Source organism: Sander lucioperca, chromosome 2 (assembly GCF_008315115.2).
Source record: "Sander lucioperca isolate FBNREF2018 chromosome 2, SLUC_FBN_1.2, whole genome shotgun sequence".
In the NCBI taxonomy this organism is placed as follows: domain Eukaryota; kingdom Metazoa; phylum Chordata; class Actinopteri; order Perciformes; family Percidae; genus Sander; species Sander lucioperca.
In genome coordinates this window covers 39,007,877-39,031,989 of record NC_050174.1, presented here as the reverse complement: position 1 = coordinate 39,031,989, position 24,113 = coordinate 39,007,877, and the positions used below count along the sequence as shown (strand labels likewise).

Here is a 24,113-nt window from a genome sequence, read left to right as displayed (position 1 = left end):
ATACCCATACTATATACACTTGGTACACTTTAGTATGTCAGAAAAAGATTTAGTATGTCCCATCACATAGCATCTCAAACGCAGTACGCCGAAAATACCAGGATGCCCTACTACATCTGATTGGATTTTGCAGAGCAAGAGGGTCAAAGTTCAAGGCGCAATGATATGGAGAAGAAGTATGTCCCGATTGTATGCATACTGCATGCAACAGTACATACTTTAAGTAAAAAGAATAAGTATGCGATTTACAACTCCGTCTAAGTTGCCAGCAATGATAAGACGTCATCGTGAATTGGGCCTTTTCAGAAGAAAACAACACACTGATTTGGATGAGGTGCTTTTGTGCATCAGGAACTAAATTAACATTTTACCCCTCTCCCCTGGCTCCGTAATATATATTTTATATATATATATTTTTTTAAACCTACAATGGCCATAATGCCATCGTAAGTATGTGAGCAAACGCAAACCATGCTAATCTGATATTTTTTTAAGAGTGTAGTTGATGTTGTACTCAAAGAATATGTATTTTTCAAAAACAATATTCTAACTTCTTAATAAAACACACTGAGACGATGATGTATAGCTTTCATGAGCTAGAGAAAGAAGAAAAATCAAATGTTCTCTCTGGAACAAAACAGAGGTGCCAAGAAAGTTCAGCTGTCAGTGAGAGTACATCTATTCACCAGAAAGCTACCTGCTGTATGTGACTTATGAGGCGTCTGCTTACCATCTTCATCATTGGTGATGGTGATGGTGACAATGTCGCTAGCGCCCACCATGGCACCACTCCAGTGGTCACCCAGCGGTGTCCCAAGATGCACCTGGAACTCCTCTTCGGGCTCATAAACAGAGTCATCATTGATGTGAACGGTGCAGTTTTTTACCTGAAAAAAATAAAACATACACAAAACATTTGAATGGGCAGGTAACTGACAAAAAAACATACAAACAAATTTGATCTACTTTAGATGAACACATTGGACTAAATTCTACCTTCTCTCCTTTGAGGAAAGTGATGCGCGACTCGTCAGCATTCCTCCTCTCCTCGAAGTCGTCCATCACCATGGCTGACATGGTCCGAGTGAAACAACGCACCGATGACTTGAAGGACAGGTCTCCTGTACGGATGATGGGGATGTGCAGGACGCTGTCTTTCTCCTTCACAGTGTAGGCGCTCTTCTCAAACTGCATGCTGGGAACTGAGAGAGGGGATGATGGCTGTGAGAAAGCTGATTATGCATGTGAGGTATGTGAGATGTCAGAAGCCTCAAATGAAAAGAAATGAAATGCATAGTTGCATGCTGTGACATTCTTGTGTCCACATACTGTCCTGGAAGGTGTCAGTGATGACGACGTTGGCTTCGTAGGGCTCTTGGAGGACAGCACCTTGAGGAGAACTGAGGAACACTACAAACGACTCAGGTCCTTCGATGGACGGGTTCTGGATGTCGTCCATGATGGTCAAACTGCAGGTCTGTAAAAAAGGAGAGCAGAGTATTAGCAAGGTTTCTAAAGGTGTCATAGGCCAGGTCTTCTGTTTTAAAGGTAACGAGGTAGGACACAATGCCTTCTTTAGTTCAATATGTTGTTTTCTGGGTTCTAAAAAAAAATACCAATGAAGAGTGCATTTCATTAAAAATAGTCATAAAGCTAAACAACCCTGGTAGGCTTCTCATTCTGCCTTTGATGGACTTGTTGGACATGTAAATATGTTCATCTTTAAGAAATTAATGAAGAGGCTTTTTATATTCTTTCTTATCCAGCTGCCTTTGATTCAGCACTTTTACACAACCTTGCTCTAGGTGAGAAGTCTCTGCCCTTACCTCCTCAGTTCTTCCAGGTTTGAACTCCACCTTCTTGGAGCTGGGGATGTAGTCGACCCCTGGGCTGGCTGAGGGGGGGTCTGAGGGGCGGGTGGCACACCACACAGAAGTCACAGAGGACAGGTCACTGCCGTGGCGCAGCACTTGTATTTCAATTGTGCCTAGAGTGTGGAGATAAGAATGAAACGTAGGTTTAAAAAATATGGGAATACTTTGTAAACAGAATCTCTGTATCTTCAAACTATAGATGCAGTGTTTCCGCTATAATTGTACAGGTCTGGCGGGCCAGCAGGATAACGTAAACATCCACCAGGCCAGAAAAATCGTTTGTTTTAATGCAAAAAATAGTCAAAAGTCCATTGTGTTACCCCTATATTCATTCTGCAGCTTCGCAACTGTCTGTGGTTAGTTAACATCTGTAACAGCAGGCTCAGTAGTGAACAATACGCTAACCTGCTGACGGTTTTTGTGTTTTTAGCTAAGCTGGAGAGTATTCGGTTAAAACAGATTGGTGATGAAGTTTTGCCCTCATTATTCTCCGTGAAGTTTGCTGAAAATTATGTAATGTAGCGTTTTATTTGAAGTGAGCACTGCGCTGGACTCTGTTTAAAAAAAAGCCTTTCAAATGCTACATTGCTTGTAAGGAAATAACGGGAGAAATAGGCAAACCGGCTTTAAAAGTGAAGTTTTCTTTTTAAAGTGCTGTGCGGTGGATCCAATTCATGCCGATGTGAAGAGAGGAACTTTAAAGTGTTATGTTGAGAACTAACACTAGCTTTAAGTAAAAATGCTGCTAAAAGTGATAGTGAAGTAAATGTGACATAGTGAACCATTGACAGCAGTAGCATGCTAATTAATAAAAAAAGGAAACTATACATCCTGTGTTTTTCCACTTCAAAACATGTTCTCTGTTCCAAAATAAATAACTAAAAAAAACAGAATGAATCTTGTTCCTACAAATGAGATGTGTAAATGTTCAGGGAGTATGCTGACATTCTGTTTCATGTGTAGTGAGAGGGTCAGGGGTCCACAGACACTGCACTACTGGCAAAATGTTAATGCTACACCCTCAGATCGTAGATGTAGCCGTTATGAAACTTCCCTTTCCAAAGACAATTTGTAACTCTTCTTTGAATGTCCTCATGGAGATCATTAGATTTTTACATTTCCCTTAAATAATATAGCCAAGCTATGACATCTGAAAAAAATGTGCAACTTCAAAGAATTTCTCTTGGGGATAGAGAAAAAAATGCACCCAAAAATGCAGAAAGAAAAAATAAAACATACAACTACTCTATAAACAGAAACAGCTCATACCAGCATCTTCACTGAAAGTAAAGGTGGCGTTCCCGAGAGAAACCGTTGATGCATCGTTGGGTCCGTCGATGATGACCTTGGCGGATGTCACGTCCCCGATGCGTGCGTTATCCGAGGCGTCCGACAGCACCACCTCAAACTCCTCAGACAGCTCGTACTCGCTGTCGTCGATGAGCTTGACGTCGCAGGTGGACATGCTGACGCCGGGGCCGAAGATGACACGGTTGTCATTGGTCATGCCGCGGCTCTTGTAGTCGGAGCCGGACTCCAGAGCGTGGAGGCTGCTGCCCTGAGCCGATTTGGCCACGGTGTAGCAGAGAGCCGACACGGTGCTGGAGGTGTCACCTGAGTGGAAATGAGCCAAGAGAGACAGGGTCACCGCTGGTCATATGTTGCCTTCCATATCACTGCTGCTTGGTGTATTGGTGTTTTATTTGGGGACTTTATTCACAGCACTCTGTGCCCAAATATAGACATGTTTGCTTGGATTTATGTGGAACCATAAAAGTTTGGTTGGTATTTTTTTGCCTTATCTTTAACATGCTTACTTGAAAATGTCCAGGTAAAACCCAAAAACATAATGGAACCTGATAATATTTAGTTTATTCTTGAAAAGTAATTTAAAAAAAAAAGAAAAAAAAATTATTCTTGGCGATTCATTTTCTGCCGATTGACTAACTGATCACGATGAATACTGTCTTTGGTAAAACTTTACTTAAGGGTATCTATCTACATAAGAGTGACATGACATGACACAGTCATGACACATGAACCCTAACCCTAACTTGTCATGACAAAAAACGAATGACAATTACTAAAAGAAGCGTTAGGGTCATAAATGTTTATGACTTGTTTATAATGTTTATGACACGTTCATGACAGTGCCATGTGACTCTTATGAGATACCTTCAAGTAAAGTGTAACCCTGTCGGTAACACCATTTGGTATCTGACATTAAAAGTTGACCTGCTTCACAGTCATGCTGGCTGTACATTCATTAGGTTGCCTCAAATGTTTAAACGGGAATACGGGTGTGAATACATCACTTAGTGTAAGCCTCATATGGCCTTAAAGAAGTGCTACAATAAGCAGATACAGAACATATATTTGCAAATATTTTTCTGTATCTGCTTATTGCATATATTATGTAGGTAGCTTTCATTTAAATAAAAAGTGGAAAATGAAATGAAGTGGTTAATAGTCAAAGAGGTTAACAGAGATGTTGCAGTTTGCTGAGTGCTCTCTACCTTTTCTCTCAATGGGTGCGTGGATGAAGCCGGTGCTCTCGTTGACATGGTATGTCTTCTTATCAAACTGCAGAGTGGGTTCGTCCTCGGTGTCGTTGATATTGACGATGGCGCGCGTGTTTCCGCCCAGCAGCGCATACACAGGCATGCTCAGCTCCACGTGGAAGCTCTCAGTTCCCTCAAACACCTTGTCGTCGTTGATGACGATGGTGCACACCTTGGTGTCCTCACGCTCATCAAACTGTACCTGTTAGTTAACATGATAATGGTCAATATGTATATCGGGTTATGATTGAACATATAATATCTAATGGTACCAAGAACGCAGACCATGAAGGACAGAGAATAGAAAACAATTGCATTCTTTTCAAGATCAGTGATCTTCTCATTGATACTTAATTATTTTGCTGTCAGTTACTGAATTTATATACCAATGTTATATCCAAAAAACTTCAATTGAAAGCCAGTTGTAGAAGAAGGCTGAAGCGTTTACATATTGTTGTTTCAAAATTTCCAGCTATGAAAATAAAAAATAACAGCTGGTCATTGGTGACGCACGCTTACCTGTCCAGCATATTCCACATAGTCCTGCTGGCCTGGTCGGGATCCGACGCTGCTGGTGGAGGTGGCGCTGCCCTGTTCTGTGCGGCAGAGCACGACGGCGTACTGGTTGAGGTTACCTGTTCGCTTCACCGTCACCGCCACCGTGCCGGCCTTCTCACTCACATTGTAGCTGTGGATCCATCACAGGAAGTGAGAGGTTATTTTATTTTTTATTTATTTTTGGCATTTTAGGCCTTTATTTGAGAGGACAGCTTAGACATGAAAAGGGAGAGAGAGGGGGAACGACATGCAGCAAAGGGCCGCAGGTCGGAATCAAACTGTGGGCGCTGCGGAGAGGACTGAGACTCTGTACATAGGGTGCACCCTCTACCAGGTGAGCTACCCAGGCGCCCCGGTTATTTTAATTACGGATGCTGGACAGGTACTGACTGGTATGACTTTTGGATAACAATGCGATGAGTTTCTGGATAAAGTAATGCCATTTCAGGAAGTTTTACGTAACGATAACTTTCTCGGGGTAATTTCCCAAACCGTGAACGAATGGATGTTGGTCTTGGTAAACGCCTCACACATGATACAGACCTTTTGTGCTCAAAGCTGACGAGTGACCACTGGATGTGAAAAACGTTGTCGCTGACCACATTTGGTTTGCTGTCTTTGACCAGGAACTTGAAGTTGTCCATGGTTTCCTGAACGTTCTCCTGATGCAGCACGTAGCGGATCAGACCCAGGTTGACATCAGCTAATAAGAAACAAGGTCAGATTAATAATGATCAAACACTGAATTCCTTTATTTCACTCTTTCTTCTCATCTTTTACATTCTTTTCATGTCACAAAGTGGATGTAAACACAACGTCCTTGGGCATCAGTTTATTGCAGAATGTAAATATATACAGTATATTTGTAAAATAATGTTTCAAGCATTGCAACAGCTCATTGACAGGGAGAACTACATTTTAAGAATTGTCCTATAGCACAATTAGCCCTGATCTTTACCCAGCAATGTCACTCTGACCTGACTGTGAGGAAGGGGGGCAACTAAAAAAAACTGTTCCTACAGGGGTCGAATCTTAATCGTAAAAATCTTTGTTAAGAATGAATTCTCTGTGAAATAATGATTCCATGTCATTTGCAGCCTCTGGCCTTTTTTCATTACGAGAGGAACAAATAAAAGTTGAAAATGAAGATGAAAGCCATCATTGGCTCACAATTTCTGCTCATTTATAGCCTACCTTCCAGAGTTCAGAGACAAGAAATTACTTTGTAATTGAGGGCTGAACGCCAAAAGAAGGGCGAGAGTCCCCGTGCTAGAAAGATGTTTAAGTGACCTTCAGGAAGTTCAGAATGAACACTCTTGCACTTTGAGTGAAAGAATATGGCAGAATATGAGAGTTATGACATGTTGACATCACCCACTTTATTCACATGTCTTCTCTCTCAGGGTAATAATTTATTTTGGTTATTGAATCATTTAGGAAATGATGTTTACAAGCTCCAATGCAACACATCAAAGTGAGTGCTTGCGAGCTGCACTCCAGCCTAGAGAATCAACATTTCACAAAAGCACACTGACATGGATCCCTTGCTGCAGCCTAGAGGTGGAGATAAGCAGGCTCATGATGAAAACACTGCTGATTCAAACGGCACTTCGGCTGGGAAACAAAGTGGAAGAAAAACACTGCCACGGTTGCTGAGGTGCCCTTGAACAAAACTTTCAGTAAAGAGGAGACAGAGAGTGTACAGGCAGGGAGGTGGGGGTCAGGTTTGCGTCCTTTCCTTATGTTCTTTACCTTTAAACCCTTCTCCTTCTGACTGTGAGGACCTGTTGAATTTAGTGGAGTCCCAATTCAAAACTTCACTGTGTTAAGTAACTGTTTAACCCTCCTCCTCTACTTTCAAATTGGTATGAAGTGTAATATAACACCATGAATTAGCTCAAGAAAAAGAATGAACAGGAAAGCGCATTGATGCAACATCAACCTGGATAAAGGGTAAATAAAAACACGGTAAATCAAAATCTACATACAAAAAATATATTTTTTCTGACTTTATATCACTTTTGCCTGTCTCTTTTGAAATGTTAGCTACTACATTTAAAATACTCCAAATTAAATCATTTTAGAAGGAAAAAGACCAGAGCTTGCAATTAGGGACCACAAGCAGACATGGCTTCATTTTAAGGAATCACACGCCAAAAGTGTTAGAAACAACTGCTAAAGAGTGGCAGTGCAAGGCCAATTACAAAGCTGTAATAACTTATATTACTAATGAGTGTTCTCAAGCCAAAACATAAAAAACTCTCTTTATTTTACTTACAAATAATATAAAATAGCTGATATAAAAGTAGTAGTAGCTTTTTTTGTCAAAAAGTTAAAAATAAATTAAAAATTAAATATTTTTCTACGTGCAATAATAATATGTATCTTCTGTAAAAATTCAACATCAGGGCCTGAAAAAAACCCATGAAAACTGTGTACCTTGTGTGAAGGTGGTGATGGGGTTGCCAGGTTTCAGCTTGCTCTCCAGGAAGCCATGCTTTGACTCTGTTGTGATTTCGTAAACCAGCTGTCCATCATCTGTGTCTGGATCCATGGTCAGCAGCTCCTTCTTGCTGATCAGGTTGGTGGCCTGATGGACGTTTAACAGAAATGACTGCAATAGCCTGCTCTGCCACATTTAGACTCAATATTATACTCTAGGTGTTATTAATAATAATAATACATTTTATTTGGCGGATGCCTTTCTAGATACACAAGGACATCTTACATGTTTAAGAGGGCATAAAAGAAGAAAATACAATAGAATACATTTAGCTTCATAGAAATACATTTAACAAAATCGACAACATCTGAAAAGTGCTAAGAAACGTCAGAAAAGCAGTAAAAAAAGTGTGTCGGGAGGGTTTCTATGGCGATGCAGTACTATGAAGACTTAAAGATTAAAAGCTTTCTTAAAAAGGTAGGTCTTTAAAAAAATCTTTTAATGAATTGACTGTGTATGCCTGTTGAATGTGGGACGGGAGGGCATTCCAGAGACTTGGTGCAGAACAGCTGAAGGCCCTGGCCCCCATGGTGGAGAGGCGGAATGTGGGATGGTGACAAAGAGGCCAGTCGAGGAAGAGCGGAGGGAGCGAGAAGGGACATAGCCTGGTAGGAGGTCAGTAATGTAGCTGGATGCGAGATTATGGAGTGCTTTGTAGGTGATGAGGAGGGTCTTAAATTCAATTAAATCACAGACTTTATCTAGCAAGGCCTTTTTCACCCTCAAGTGACATTTTTAGAACATCTGCTATAGAAAATGGTGGTTGCGTTGTGTTGAGGTGTTTTATCCAGCAGGGGGAGCAAGTAAATTACACATTGTGAGCAAACAGTGATAGAGATTCTCTTTGCAGACCTGTCAGTCACAAAGACACATTCAATATGTCACTGTGATTGGATGAAGAAGCACAAAGCTGTCTGCACAATCAAAGTCACTTCTTGAAAACTGCATGTCTTGTCATGTTAAGGAGTCTGTTGAGCCTACGGACCACTCTGCAACAACCCAGCCTCCTGCACATTCACACCTTTTTGTGTGTACAGTAAAGTCTCCAGTGAAACTAGTCTTCTACTGGAAAACCAAAAACAATGGCAATTTGAAAAGGGTAATTAGAAAGTTGATCTCCATCACTGGTACAGCTGAAGATCTTTGTCTTAATTTCTATCATTTTACACGGGCTCGGGCCAGGCTCAGGCTTGGGCGGTAAATGAGCGGTCAGGTGATGCGTTTCGATTAGCGCGAAAATGGATGCTGAGGAGGTGAAACGGAGGCTGGCCTCTGGAGGACTTATTTTATTTCTTTGTTCCAACTTCCAAGTGACCTATAGCCTACGTTAATCATGAATAAATTATGTTAAAAAATGTATAAATGACTCATTCTTGACAAAAGACAAAAGAGCTGTGTGTGTGTGGCGCAGTCTCCTTTTTTTTTCTCTCCCTTTTCCGTCAAGTGGTAAGTGTGCCCGCTCGCGGTGTGAAGCGCGTGTCCGCGCTATTCTCCGACATGCACTCTAATCACTGCTGATAGACAGCCTTTTGTACAGTTGGGCTGTAAACAGGTTCAGGCTTTTAAAAAGCTTTTTTTTTTTTTTTGTCAGGCTCGGGCCGAATTCTGTCGGGCTCGGTCCTTTTCGGGTCTAACTTTTAAGGCCCGATTACAGCTCTAATCACTGGGTCCATTACTCCCTTTTCGGCTATTAAGCATCACCATGAAACACAGCAAAGACTTTTAAGATTATTTTTTGGGAATTTAGGACAGCTGAAGACATGAAAGGGGAGAGAGAGGGGGAATAACCTGCGACCGCTGCGTCAAGGGTTAAACCTCTACATATGGGTGTGCGCTCTACCAGGTGAGCTACCCAGGCGCCCTCTGCAGACATTTGTGAAGAGGAAGACTTGTACCTTGTTGTCCATGTACTCCAGCCACTGCAGTCCCAGGTTGGTGACGATACGCGGCGTGCCATCGTCAACTGGCAGAATATCGATCTTGAACTTCTGTGGAGCAGCCGTCACGATCTGGAAAACCAGAAAAGTTGACATAAAAATGTTTGAAGACATTTTATGAGAATTGAATGGAGAATCAGAATTAACTGCTTAAGCCTTTTTTATATCCAACAGGTATATTGAGATTTTTTTTTAGACATCTGTCCCTCAGATTACTGCCTAAATCCCAATACAATAGAAGTGAATCAAGTTTTATTTGTGGTCATCTGGTTGCAGAAACAGTCTCCTGGAAACATGTACAGCCTACACTTGAACTACTTCCCACTGACAAAAGTTGGGACAACCTTGTATTCAGAACAAGTAGGTAAAACAGAAAATTGATTCTCATGAACTGGATACAGTATAGGTTGAGTGTCATAGTGGCAAAAACAAGCACAGCAGGCTATTACTTTATTGATTTGTCCCCCTTCAAAATGATGACTGAATCAGATAAACTACTCCAACCTTACTGCATTGTGTCCGAGGTGCAAAATGGAAAACAGAAAGAGCAGCCTGTCATCACACAGATGCTGCAAAGGCCAACTTTGACACTTGCCATTTGAAGGATGCATTCATCCAAAATGTATTATAGGAGCTCATGCATTATTTAATCACAGGACAGCTCCAGTGGGAGCAAATTCACCTCAAACATTGGCAGCGGTAATGCTACGAACCGTCTTCTGAGGTGCAGAACACGTCTGACCATTGAGCCAAATGTCCCCAGGCGGTCGAAAGATAATAAACACAAGTCTCATAATTATGTGTGTGTGTGTGTGTGTGCGTGTGTGTCGTCAGGGATATCTATCAATACCTGCCTGCTGTCATTCAGTTTAATCATATGGACTATTTGTAGTGACAGGTGGTGGAGGACGGCTGAGAGAGACGGCTAAATTGACAAGCGCAGAAGTCAATTCACCCTGAGGCTTGCTCATAACTGCCACCATTAAGCTGACATTAACAACGCACGCATGCACGCACGCACGCACACACACACACACACACACACACACACACACTTGTTTCACTATCTTTGTGGGGACCCGTCATTGACATAATTCATTCCCTAGCCCCTTACCCTAACCTTAACCATCACAACTAAATGGCTAACCTTAATCCTCACCCTCACCCTAACCATAACCTAATTCTAACCCTAATCCTAAAACCAAGTCTTAACCCTCAAACAGCCCTTTAACCTTGTGGAGTCCAGCATTTTGGGCCCCACAAGGCTGTGCAGACCCCACAAGTATACTGTATTCCCTGGTTTTTGGACCCCACGAATATAGTAAAACAAGCACACACACACAGATGTTTGTAATTCTATACTTGTAAGGACCCTCATTTATTGCATTCTACACCCAGGAAACAGGGATGGCAAGATGAATCTAAGGGATTGCGAGATCATTCTCAGGTAAGAAATTACAAACATTCTGGTACATAGAACTGTGTTTTTAGATTTTTCTGTATTTTTTGATATTCTTTAAATTGTACCCAAACAGGCCTCAAATTAAATAATCTGTGACCTTGTGAACCTTCCAAAAAAATCCTCACCTTCCAAACACGTCGACACTTTCTGAAAACGTCCTCACTCTCTACACATGCACTCAATTTCCAAAAACATCTAATTTTCCAAAAATGTCCTCACTTTCCAAACATGTTCACTGTTTCCAACAATGTCCAACATTTCTAACAATTTCTTCACTTGTCAAAACATTGTGACTTTTCCTTCGTTACTTTTCAAATGTCCCCAATTTTCAAAAAATGTCTTAATTTTACAAAAATATGTCCAACATGTCCTCACTCTACAAAACATTGTCTTTTCGAACATGTCACTCTCCGGATCTATAACTCAACTAGGTCCTCACAAAGATATAAGAACAAGAGAACATACACAAAGTGCTGATTCACCCCTCTTGTCATGGAAAGGTCAGAGCAGTGACTCCCCTGGCCACACACACGCACACACACACGCACACGCACACACACAGACATGCCCTAACTCTGTTAATAAATGTAATAAATACGTCAAGAAGCCTCCTCACACACACACCAACACACAATCTAACAGCAAATTTAGCCTTCCTGCTGTCGTTAAGATGTCAAAATACACACACACACACACACACACACACACACACACACACACACACACACACACACACACACACACACACACACACACACATACACACACACACACACACACACACACCTCCTTGCTGCCCTCCTCCACCATGAAAAGCAGGTTGGTGCCATCGGCCACACTGAAGGTGAAGCGGTCCTTGAGCGAGTTGGAGCCGTCGTGGTTGTAGCTTATGCGGTTCTGGTAGATGTCGTCCATGGTGAAGCTGCTCGTCTGCCGGTAGTGCTGGCCGTTGCTCGTGCGCTCGATGGTGCCGTGACGAGGAGCCTGGACAACGGTGAAGACAATGGACTCCGCCTGTTTCAGCAGAAAAAATGGAGGGTGAGGAAAGAGTTTTGAGTGAGTGGTGAGGATGTTCTGGTGAAAGTCAATTTTGAGTGTCAGTTTGTCAGAATCAGTGAAAACACAGAAACAGTGAGGGTTTCTTTTTTTTTCTTCTTTTTAAACTACCGTTTACTTCTCTATAAATATAGTTTATTATTATGACTTTGCAACTTCAACAACCCACGGCTGAATACTTAAGCTCCTTCGTGGCTTTTAAAAGACATCCCATGTAATGAAGAAAATGTACTCGCAGTAGATGTAGTAATGGTTAATCAGAGAAAGTAGATTCACACAACAAAATAGGAAATCCCAATTATCACAAAATAACTACTGGAGTGCGCTGAAGATGGCATATTGATGGGATTAACAGTGTAAGCGTATCTGGGGCTGGTGGAGGAAATCTTTTTTGTGATGCTGTTGACAGAAAAAATAAAGCTGTAGAGAACAGCCGGCTTTCTAAACAACAGCTTACACAGCTTAGTTTGGCCAGCTTAGTTGCTGATCACCAACTATTATTTGGAGGTCCTGCGCTTTTCTAAACTGGTAAAATAAATAATGTGAGTTGCTGAAGATTTTCAGGTTTTTAGTGTCCTACCTCAGTGTCTGCATCTGTGGCTTTAAGCTCAAACTCAGTGATGGTCTTCCTCACTCCCTCTTGGACCCTCATGCCAGGAACCTGGAGCAGAGGCAGGGAGTCGTCCACTGGTTTGATGGTAATGTAGAAAGTCTGGGCAACCTGGAGACAATATGTACAGGACAATATGATGCCATTTCTGTTTCTAAACAGTTATCACCACAGGTATTTTTTTTTTAAGATAATTTTTTTGGGCTTTTCCCTTTCCCCACGACATGCAGCAAAGGGCCACAGGTTGGATTCGAACCTGGGCTGCTGCAGGACTCAGCCAACATTGGGCGAACACTCTTACTGGGTGAGCTAGAGGCCGCCCATCAGTACAGGTATTTTTGGGTTCATTTCAAATCTCTAAAGTTCTGTTTCTTCCATCTTTCTAAGTCAACATCACTAATTTCATTCACTGGTAAATATTACTTGTGCATCAATGACTTCAGTTTAGGATTATGTTTGTTACAGACCAATGACAACTATGTATTTCCAAATTTGGTGACTTGCACATGTTTATTTAAACTAAAGGATTTAGTGTTTCTTTACTCCTACTTCTTAAATACAGTACATACAATTTTTCAAGTTTATGTTTTTTGTGTTCACACTGCTGAAGCCTCATATTAACTTCAGCTGAATGCATTTTTGCACAGAAAGCCAGTATGAACAAGAGGAACGATTACACCGATAGCTCTTTTAATATACGTATAGGCATGTGGGTATTATTCCAAGACTGACTTGAAAAAATGTGAACCTATCTTTGAAGTCTATTGTATTTTCTGAAAAAAAAAAAAAAAAAAAAACCCTGTCACAAAGCTGAAAACAAGGCTGATTTTGTAGCGAATGAAAATGTTTCACACGGCTTTCACAGGACACCGATGATATGCTGTTTTTTTCAATGTACAGTACTGCACTGAGAGCAAAGATGTTGGTATCGCCGAATCGATAAAATGAAAATTTACTGCTAAATGTATATATTTCAGTTAAGCGAGAAACTATATGCAGTTAGACTGGGTAAACCCAGCCCGATCTGCCGGTGATTAGATTTCGCCCTGTAGCTCAGGCTGGAAATTTGTTAAAAAAATTGTATCCTGCTTCCGTTACAAATTTGCAGGGACCAATCACAAACTGGCTTATCCACCTGGGGCACTATTGGCGGGTTTAACACGATGATGATAGAGAAGCGATGGCAAGCAGCTTTTTGTTTACATTCAACATGGCGGCCACCGAAGCGCAGCAACCCGTTGATGCCGCTGTTGCTGCCGTTTTTAAAGATTTCAAAGGCGAGTTTTCTCTGAAAACGGAACAGAAACTTGCCCTGGAACAATTCCTACAAAAGAAGGATGTGTTTGCCTTACTACCGACCGGCTTTGGTAAAAGCCTAATTTACCAGCTAGCCCCGCTGGTGGCCAAAAGAATGGAGCTCAGCTCAAACCCTGTTGCGGTCGTGTCACCGTTGGTTGCGCTCATGGAGGACAAAGTACGTCACCCGGATCGTTGGTCTAGACTATCCAATTGTGTACAGAGTCATTTGAACTATGCCCATTGATCACGCCTCTTGTGCAGCAGAAAATACAGAGCAGACTCCCCAGACGTTCAATCTTAAAAGATTGAGCTTGGTCTGGTGATAGCCAGACTAATATGCAGTCACTTTCAGCTGGAAATTTGACACATCCGTAAAACCCAGAGGACATAACCCAAATAGCACAAACTTGCAGTTATTACAGAAACTCTATGCCCTTGAGCAATCTCATCTCACCACTAACAGGTATAACTATTCTGCTTTAGTAACACTTTAAAATACAATAAAACTCATCTTTAATGCAGAATTACATTACATTACATGTCATTTAGCTGACGCTTTTATCCAAAGCGACTTACAATTAAGTGCTTTCAACTGTGAAGGTTCAAACTCCAGACCACAAGTAGTAAGTGCAAATACAGTAGCTTTAAATAGGCAAAGCTACAAAGAGACAAATGAAAGTGCAGGTTCGAAAGTGCAAGTTCAAGAATTTTTTTTTTTTTTTTTTTTATCCGAGGTGTAGTCGGAAGAGATGCGTTTTTAGCCTTCGGCGGAAGATGTGTAGGCTTTCGGCCATCCTGATATCGATGGGGAGCTCGTTCCACCATTTGGGAGCCAGGACAGTGAACAGTCGGGATTTCGTTGAGTGATTAGTTCTCCCTCGCTGTGACGGAGCAGCCAGCAGTTTGGCTGATGCAGAACGAAGTGGGCGGGTTGGGGTATATGGTTTGACCATGTTCTGGATGTAAGCGGGTGCTGATCCGTTCGTGGCCCTGTACGTAAGTACTAGTGTCTTGAAGCGGATGCGGGCCGCAATTGGTAACCAGTGAAGAGAGCGGAGGAGAGGTGTAGTGTGAGAGAACTTGGGGAGGTTGAAGACAAGTCGAGCCGCTGCATTCTGAATGAGCTGCAGGGGTTGGATGGCACATGCAGGCAGGCCAATCAGGAGGGAGTTGCAGTAGTCTAGACGTGAGATGACTAGAGCCTGAACCAGAACCTGAGCTGCCTTCTGCGTTAGAAGGGGACGTATTCTTCTGATGTTATGCAGCATGTATCTACACGATCGGGTGGTTGCAGCAATGTTAGCAGTGAAGGAGAGTTGGTCGTCAAGTGTTACACCCAGGTTTCTAGCAGTCTTGGTGGGGACTACTATAAAGTTGTCAATTGTTATAGTCAGGTCTTGGGTAGGAGAGCCCTTCCCTGGAAGGAAAAGGAGCTCAGTCTTGTCGAGGTTGAGTTTCAGATGGTGTGTGGACATCCAAGAAGAGATGTCAGTCAGACAGGCCGAGATACGTGCTGCTACCTGAGTTTCAGACTCAGGAAAGGAGAGAATTAGTTGGGTGTCATCTGCGTAGCTGTGATAAGAAAAGCCGTGCGACTGAATGACAGACCCGAGAGAGTTGGTGTACAGAGAGAAGAGGAGGGGACCCAGGACTGATCCCTGAGGAACCCCAGTTTTAAGTGGGCAAGGTTCTGAGCTAGACCCTCTCCAGGTTACCCGGTAGGTTCGGTCTGCCAGGTAAGATGTGAGTAATGAGAGCGCAGAGCCTGCGACACCCAGATTTTGGAGTGTCGAAATGAGGATCTGGTGGTTCACTGTGTCAAAGGCAGCAGAAAGATCCAGAAGGATGATAATGGAAGAGAGAGAGGTTGTTCTAGCGATGTGAAGCTGCTCAGTGACAGCAAGGAGGGCAGTTTCTATTGAGTGGCCAGCCTTGAAGCCAGACTGGTGGGGATCAAGAAGGTTGTTCTGGTGGAGATAGGTAGAGAGTTGATTATAAATGGCACGCTCAAGAGTTTTAGATAGAAATGGAAGAAGGGAGACGGGTCTATAGTTATTTACATCAGAGGAGTCGAGTGTTGGTTTTTTGAGCAGTGGGGTCACTCTTGCCTCTTTGAGAGCATCGGGGAAACAGCCAGTTGACAAGGAGATGTTAATGAGATGGGTGAGGAAAGGAAGGAGGTCCGGAGCAATGGACTGGAGAAGGTGAGAAGGGATAGGATCCAGGGGGCAGGTGGTTGGGCGGGCAGAGGTAATCAAAGTAAGAATTTGGTTTGGAGATAAAGGGGTGAAAGAGGAAAGAGTACTGGAAGTGATGGATGGTAAGGTGATTTCAGGAGGTGTGGTTGAGAATGAAGAGCGTATGTCATCTATCTTTTTTACAAAGTAGTTGACAAAGTGGGTTGGTTATTAATATGCCGTGCTTTTCTAACAGAAAATTGAACAGGCCTCCCATGGAGAGAGGAGAGTTAACAAAAGTAAAAGCACCAAACCACTTCACGAACACTAACCACTACAGTGCCCACAAAAGCCACACACTGCAGTCAGCCAGGCGTGAAGGCCAAATGACCCTTTTCACATGTTTACTCAAGTCCTTGTGGTCCTCATTAGTCTGGATTAGCAAGGCAGATTTATGTATGAGGCGAACTGGGGGGCAGGCGGTGCTGGAAGGGCTGGACTGCCATTTCCTCACCACTTTAAAAGTTTGGGGTTCGTTAGAATTCATATATATTTATATTTTATATTGAAATGTAATTACTGTGCTGTGGGTTAGAAAATTTTTACTGGCCCTGTGTCATTATTTCAGGCTTGAAAGCTTAGTCTCAAAAAAACAAGGACAAAGCATTCTGAAAGGTCTTTTGTATGGAGGAGGAACACTGTCTTTATTTCATTATCATGAGAACTCGCAGAGAGAGAGACGCCGACGTGCCAAGTGGGGTTTGTTTTTGTTAAAAGAGGCTCAAGCACGAATCACGCACATGCCCGTCTGCCTCTTCAGAACTGAAAGGAGTTGTCTTATCCCACACTTTTCATTATGTGATGAGGGATGTCTAACACTGAGCACTTGGCTGAGACGTATGTAGCTCTTAAAGACAAAAGAGCTACAGTTTGTTGTTATTTTTTGCTGTAGCTGACCAATTGTCCTACAGCCTTGAGCACAGCTGTCTTTAACATGGTCTTGGTGAAATAACATATTTGAAAATGTTTAGAGTCTCTAAAAGTAGAATGGGAGGCAGAGCCTTCAGCTATCAGGCTCCTCTCCTGTGGAACCAGCTCCCAATCTGGGTTCGGGGGGCAGACACCGTCGCTACATTTAAGACTAAACTGAAAACTCTCCTCTTTGATAAAGCTTATAGTTAGGGAGTGAGGAGTTGCAGTGAACGCCTAGACCGGCGGGGCAGGGTGTATAGCTGCAGACACAGCACCCCTGCTTTTCTCTGCTTCTCTTTACAGTCATCAGATTTACCTATCGTATAATCAATAATATAGTGCCTCTCCTAGTTATGCTGTTATAATTCTAGACTGCCGAGGAAGTTCCTTCTTATGACACGCTCTTTTCTTTTGTTTCCTTTTATGCACATCCTGTCTCAGAAGTGCTTGTTACTCACCTAGCTCTGGGGAGTTTACTCCCCGGAGTCCTTATGTTTCTTCTTCACCCAGAACATCGCCTCGGATTAGGGCGACACCAAGACCTGGGTCTTGGGTGCAGCTGTGGCTATGGACCTGCTACACCCTGCTACGCTCTGCGATTCCCTGCAATGCCCGACTACGTCCTGCTGCGTCCACCGCGTCCACCCATGCTCTGCTGTGCCACGCTACATCCTGTACCGTCATAACCCCAACCGTCAGACACCGCCCACCAAGAGTCTGGGTCTGCCGAGGTTTCTTCCTAAAAGGGAGTTTTTCCTCGCCACTGTCGCAATAGCCACTGCTAATGCTTGCTCTTGGGGGAACTATTGGAATTGTTGGGGCTTTATAGAGTGTGGTCTAGACCTACTCTATCTGTAAAGTGTCTCGAGATAACTCTTGTTATGATTTGATACTATAAATAAAATTGAATTGAATTGAATTGAATTGAAAATCGCCACAAAAACACACAAGAATGAAGGGGAAATTAGCTACTGAGACACTCTCTTGCTCTTGGGGAACAAGAGGTTTCCCCCTTCACTAAAATAATATACTGACACAAGCACTAACGTGACTGGTGAGAGTGTGGACGTAAAAATTGTGTGCTGGGCCCTTTGACCTTCTAGTGGAAGTGACGTAGGCAGTAATGAAATCTGACCGGATCACCTGAACGCAACGCAAGTGTAAACAGGGCCGAAGTGTCCCAAACTAAAGTTCCTTCAACTTGTCATAGCGTATAACCAGGTGTGATGAAAACGTACACTTTTCAGCTCCCATGATGTTGAACCAAACTGAACCACAGCACCCCTAACAGGTCTTCAAAGTCCTTTCTGTTCTTTAGAGTGTTGCTTGCCTTATTCACCTCATTTGTCCCGTCAGACACGGTAAAGGAGAACTGGTCGGCATGCTTCTCTTCTTCACTGGTGTGGACGTACTGGATGCTACGTGATGCCAGGTCGGCCTGGGTGAATGTGCTGATTCTGGTGCCTGGAGAGAGAGAAGAAGAATAGCTGTTAGTTGAGCTCAAACAATCATAATTAAAAAAAGAAATGTACTTACTACTCTTGTGGCAACACATGCTGCCACGCTCACTCTGCGTTACTTATTTATGCATTTTGTTGTTTCTACCAATCGTTCTCATATTGAATTTCAGTGTCAATTGTCTTGTTGTCCAATTCTTCTGTGTCTCTTTATTATCATCCGTGTTTTTTTTTTTTTTATTATTTTATAAATCTTTTCTATTTTGGGATTAGACAGTTTTATAAGTCCCCCCCGCCTCCCTTTCCATGTTTTTCTCAGAGCACACACCGAGTTCCTTTTCCCTTTTCTTTGTTGGCTTTTGTTATTTTAATGAGAAAATAAACTAAAACTAAATTTAAACCTTTTTAACGAGGCTCCAGATCTGTTTTTCTCTCTGACGCCTTCATGTATAAAAACTCAGTGGGAAACTAAATCAAGTTTGATTGCAGCGATCAAACGCTACTCTGCGTAAAACTAAAGGAAATTGTCTAAAAAAACATATTTTCAATTTCTGTTGATTTGTCCTGGCTGGCTGCTTAAAGACACTTTAGACACAAGAAAGGCGACAATGGAGTTCTTGGTGTAATACTGAAATGTAATTATGGTTATTATGGCATGCCAGGGAGAGAATGGATTGAAGTTCAGCAAAAGTGTCCATTTTCTATTATTTCCATCTCTTTTTTTTTCATTTTCACAGCAGACAGTTTAACAAATTAAAAATGTTATCATATAAATTGCTTTATTAATACCAGATGGGTGTAGAAAGGTATTTATGCCTGGATATGAGAGCATATGAGTCCTATAATTCGCAGCTAACAGCATTTTACCATTAACTGATATTTAAACATTTTAAATCAGGCTGTCGCTGTTTGTTACAGGCCTGTCATTGTATGAAGGGATAGTCAATCATCTATACATGCACCTCTCATGCCACCAGTGGCTTTGATGTGAAGGTAATAACTTCACGGCAAAGTTATTTCCCTCAGCAGACAGCATGGGTGAAAGGTTATTTTCCTTTGCAGACGGGAGGAATTTTTCAAAAAATAAAAAACCAATAACAATGAGGCATGTCAACTAATATAAAGGGGGGGGGGGAGGGGGCTTAAGGAAATGGAAAATAAGTGTTTTCAACATCAATCTTCTTCACGTCAACCTTTGACAAAGTGAAACACGCTGAAGTCTGTGGTCCTCCTAGCTTGTGTCATCTATTCCCCAGCTGGAAGGTTATACATCATCGTAATCAAGACAGGCACACAGGGAGACGGAGGCAATATTCTCAGTCAGAGATGAAAATACCTGCTTATTTGCACCATCATATTAAATGGAAATGTATTTTCCATTTGTCTTGACAGAAAATAGCAGGGAAGAGGTTGGTTTCCAGAAGTATAAACACAGACTGAATGCTGTGTGTGCAAATCTGATTAAATTCTATGATATGAGCATCATAACAAGATGAAAAAGGCTTTCAGGGTTATTTCTTCAATACTTACTAGAAAAAAAAGATTAGTGAAAGAATAGGGAAGAGGCAGGTCAATAGTTTTAGACCTGTACAATTTAATTTCACACAGATCGAACAACCATTATGCTTTCTATGTGTGATATAATTGGCAGTGACATTTTAAAGTCTCAGCTGGATTGACGTCTGTTGGCGCATGTATCGTACCGTTTCCTGTTAGTATTAAATGGTAAAAGTACGTGGATTTCTGTATACAAACTGCAAAAAAGGTACACTATAAATATTAACATATGGTATACACTGTGCATCTTCAGTATGTAGTATGACATTGGGACATAATTGATAACCCAGAGCAGAGCTGGTCAGGAGGGACTCCTTGTAAAAAGATTTTAAGTTCTGGGAGTGGAGCCAAGAAGTCACAGTTTTTTTTTTGTATTCTAGTGAACTTGCAGAACCAATTGGCAAGATGGGTTTTTTGACGCTGATTTAAATGTTGTTTTTTTCCTTCCTTCATGACCACATACAAAATGATATTTGAAGATAAGCTGTCCAAATGCCTGGACTTCTACACAGCCAGCAAAACGAATGTAATTGCTCTAGCTGACTTAGTCTATATCCACATTGTTCCTTTTCCAGGATTGCTCTGGTGCTGCCGGAAATTGCGCTGGATCTCCCTCTTTTCAGCCGGATGCCCGTCACCTTCCTCTTTCTTTGTGTTAGCATTCTAAACTCTGGTGGATTTCTGAAGACTATGGTTAACTGCTCCTCAGATCTCTACAGGGTAAATCCAGACAGCTAGCTAGACTATCTGTCCAATCTGAGTTTTCTGTTGCACGACTAAAACAACCTTTGAACGTACACATGTTCCACCAAAACAAGCTCCTTCCCGAGGCTATTTTGCAGTAGAGTTTAGGCCCGACCCGGCCCGCGGGTAGATATTTCCCGCCACTATCCTCTGGCTGGCCTGGGCACTTGATCAAGCATTTGGGTTTTTTTAATCATTACTTTATTAGCCTAATTGGGTGGGGAGAAAGCTATGCCTCTCCAGCTTCTCCCATAGCTACACTGACTTGAGTGTGAGGTAAACTGTGCTAAAATCGTGTCTCCCCCATCTGTTATGTATGTCTTCGATAATTGCACAACCAGGTCAGATTGGTCCAGATATCTCACGAGTCCTTTAGCAGCAGATATGGTCTCTCCTATATCCGGCACGTTGTCGGCCAGTGCGTCGGCAGGCAGACCATGGCGAAGGACAGTATTAATTAGGTGATCGAGACAAGAAAGTCTCCTATATGGTACCAGGGCTTTGATTATGTTGCTGCCTTGATCTGTTACCCACACTATTCGGCTGAGGGAGCTATTCTATTCTGAATAAACAAACAACACAGTTTAGCACATGCTTCGTCCTTGTTGCATTATTCATTAAGATAATTCTAGACAGATTTCTGTAGTTTAAACAACTCGGAATTGTAGTTGAGAACGTCAGTTATAACGGCCCATGTATTAAAAAATTGTCGGGTTTAAATCGGGCTCAGGCTCATAATTACAGTTAATAGGGCCGGGCAGGGCTCGGACACAACGTGCACGGGCTCGGGTAGGGTCAGGATTGATTTTTTGGGCCCGATCTAAGCTTTATTTTGCAGAGGCAGTGTGGTTCTATCTGGCGACTGTGATTAGTTTAAAGAAATGCCAATAAACCAGAGCACGTTTTTCTCCCCTCCCGGAATGCTGTGTGGACTAGCCAGACCCTCCTCCACAGCACTGTGCAGGAAAGTCTGGCAATGTGAGACTACCTCTGACTGTGGATATTTCCTTTTGAAAGCACTGAAAGCAATTCTACATTACTTCTGATTGGTAGAGCTGCTGACAACAGTCTCTTAGGCGTGACTTGGCAGGAAAATGCCACTGCTGCAGGAACACTGAAGTTCTGACAGAAAATTCATGAAAGGCTGCACTTCATCTTTTCCTTGGCATGTGCATCTGTGCTCTCTACTCTTTTATACCTTTCTGAAAGTCTGAGCCTAAAGCCTTACCCCCAGACCTGTCTCTAACAGAAGTTGCAGTAAACATAAGAGGAATTTGAGGTGAGGCAGTGAGTATGCATCACTGATTGTGCGGCAGGTGTCTTGTTGACAAACGCTCCACCGGAAAGGGGTGTCATAACCATAGTAAGTTAATAAGCCTTTTGAAGACTTCGGCTTTGAATGTGGGCATTCATCTTTCAGTGCTGTTACCTTGATATTCCTTGTAGGCTGACAAGCTATCCCGCAGGAGCAGGGAGCTAGCTGTGCACGTTAGCATGGAATAACGGTCTGGCTGAATGGCTATAGCGGTAATTATCCAGAGTTGCTCTGTGGCTCTGAGGTGAGCTGAAGCTCGAAGATCGGAGAGTGTGTTAACATCTAGCTAATTAGCATGCTGCGAGAGCGTTCAGCGATGTGTGGAATCCATTCAGCTGGGGGCAGGATTGTTCAATAGCACAGAAGCGAATAATCACATCTTTGTGGTTGGAAGATGCATCATTTTGTTTGTTTTCACTTGTTTTTTGTGTCCATGAACACAGTTTAAGGTGACATACTCTAAAACTATTTTTAATTTCCTTGTGGAAAAAAAAACTGTGTGTGTGTGTGTGCTAAAATAAGCTGCAGCATGGTTCCTTATACTTTCCTTTGTGTGTGTGTGTGTGTGTGTGTGTGTGTGTGTGTGTGTGTGTGCGTGCGTAGAGTTATCAAAGACAGAATAAATATTTCTGTATATGAATTAAAGGTATATGAGTCCGCAGCAAATCCATTCGACCCATCAATGTTATGAGTGTTTTTCTACTACACCCCCCCCCCACACACACACACACACACACACACACACACACACATAGTGCCAATGTTCACTATCTGTTGTATGTTGTGAGCATTCATTTTCTGAAAGAAATAACATTCACATTCACATTTGTATTCAACAGTAATAAAGTAAAAAAAATATTATTTTCTCTTATGCTCTTAAATAATGCATGCTGTAGCATTATCAGTGGATGAAGTAAGAGAGATACATTTTACTCAATATACAGTACACAACACTAGGCCTTTCCTGTGGTACATAATAATGTTGCCCTTGAGCTTGTTAGATGTTTTCGTGCAGTTTTTGATAAGCATTTCATTCAAATTCTCATTGCTAGTATAAATGTTATTTTTATTTATTAAATGTTATCTACCTTCACTGGATCCCGGTCCTGTATTTCATACACAATCCTCCTCCTCACCTATGTCCTTATTTTATAAGTCCTTATTAGTGGGAATGCTGTTCAGCAGCATTCCCACTATTGTTGTTCCTGTCGGCCATTTTGTTTATTTATTTTTCTTTTTATTCCCTCTTCCGTACGTTTTTTGGCTCTCTGTAACTTCTGCATATGTTCAGCTATTAAAACCATTCAACTTTTAAAATGTTCAGCTCTTTCAGCTAATGATGGGACTTCTTCAACTTTTTTTCTACTATTTATACTTTTTTAAATATTAAGCTTTTTATGACTTTTTTTTAACATTGAAGTGAATGAGAGCATGCTTCAAATCCTTCAAATCTTCTTCCGCTCCCAAAATTTTCAGCTCCTTCATACTTTCACCTACAGAAGCCAAACAAACTTTAAAATGTTCACAAAATATTCAGGTATTAAACTATGGCTTTTCAGTTTGATATCTTTTACATTTTTTGTGAAAAAGCTGTTTAAGTTTAGTGATCATTTCAGGATTTTTCTGCGTTTCTATGGAGTGTGTATTGCGTGTCCTAGAGTGGATGATGTCATCGTTAGAGTGCAGAAGCTTAGGAATTAAATCTTTGTCCCCTCTCTATAAATTGCTCTCACGCCCACAATATCTACTTGTCATACACAATTTATACATCAAAACGTAGGTATTTTTGTCTAGTTTCAGACAATGTGCTCACTTTTGCAATATGCCTTATACTGTTGGCTCGATGAGCTTCCAAATGACAACAATTCCACATTTCCTCCATCCACTGCCATATTAAAAGTCTTCCACATTTCCCAGCGAAACGCAGAGCGAACCACTTTTTTAAATCGCTGATATGCCCACATTTTTAAGTTTATCAACATAAATTTTACATCAATACGTTCACAATGGTCTTGTGGTGCTCACGATTAC

General features: G+C 41.9%; 1 protein-coding gene across 2 annotated transcripts in view; it reads right to left on the bottom strand.

Moving 5' to 3' along the window:
* The window catches only part of fras1 (Fraser extracellular matrix complex subunit 1), a 270,430-nt gene that overhangs the window by 15,749 nt on the left and 230,568 nt on the right, over positions 1–24,113 (bottom strand). For both annotated transcript variants that reach the window (XM_031305293.2, XM_031305292.2), the window contains exons 47-59: positions 18,349–18,473; positions 12,532–12,672; positions 11,682–11,909; positions 9,392–9,505; positions 7,433–7,583; positions 5,537–5,696; positions 4,955–5,123; positions 4,391–4,637; positions 3,144–3,488; positions 1,827–1,987; positions 1,330–1,477; positions 997–1,202; positions 731–887 (exon numbers count right to left, since the gene is read on the bottom strand). In XM_031305293.2, the coding sequence (XP_031161153.1) occupies positions 731–887; positions 997–1,202; positions 1,330–1,477; positions 1,827–1,987; positions 3,144–3,488; positions 4,391–4,637; positions 4,955–5,123; positions 5,537–5,696; positions 7,433–7,583; positions 9,392–9,505; positions 11,682–11,909; positions 12,532–12,672; positions 18,349–18,473 (2,352 nt within the window). The remainder of the gene's footprint in view (positions 1–730; positions 888–996; positions 1,203–1,329; positions 1,478–1,826; positions 1,988–3,143; positions 3,489–4,390; positions 4,638–4,954; positions 5,124–5,536; positions 5,697–7,432; positions 7,584–9,391; positions 9,506–11,681; positions 11,910–12,531; positions 12,673–18,348; positions 18,474–24,113) is intronic.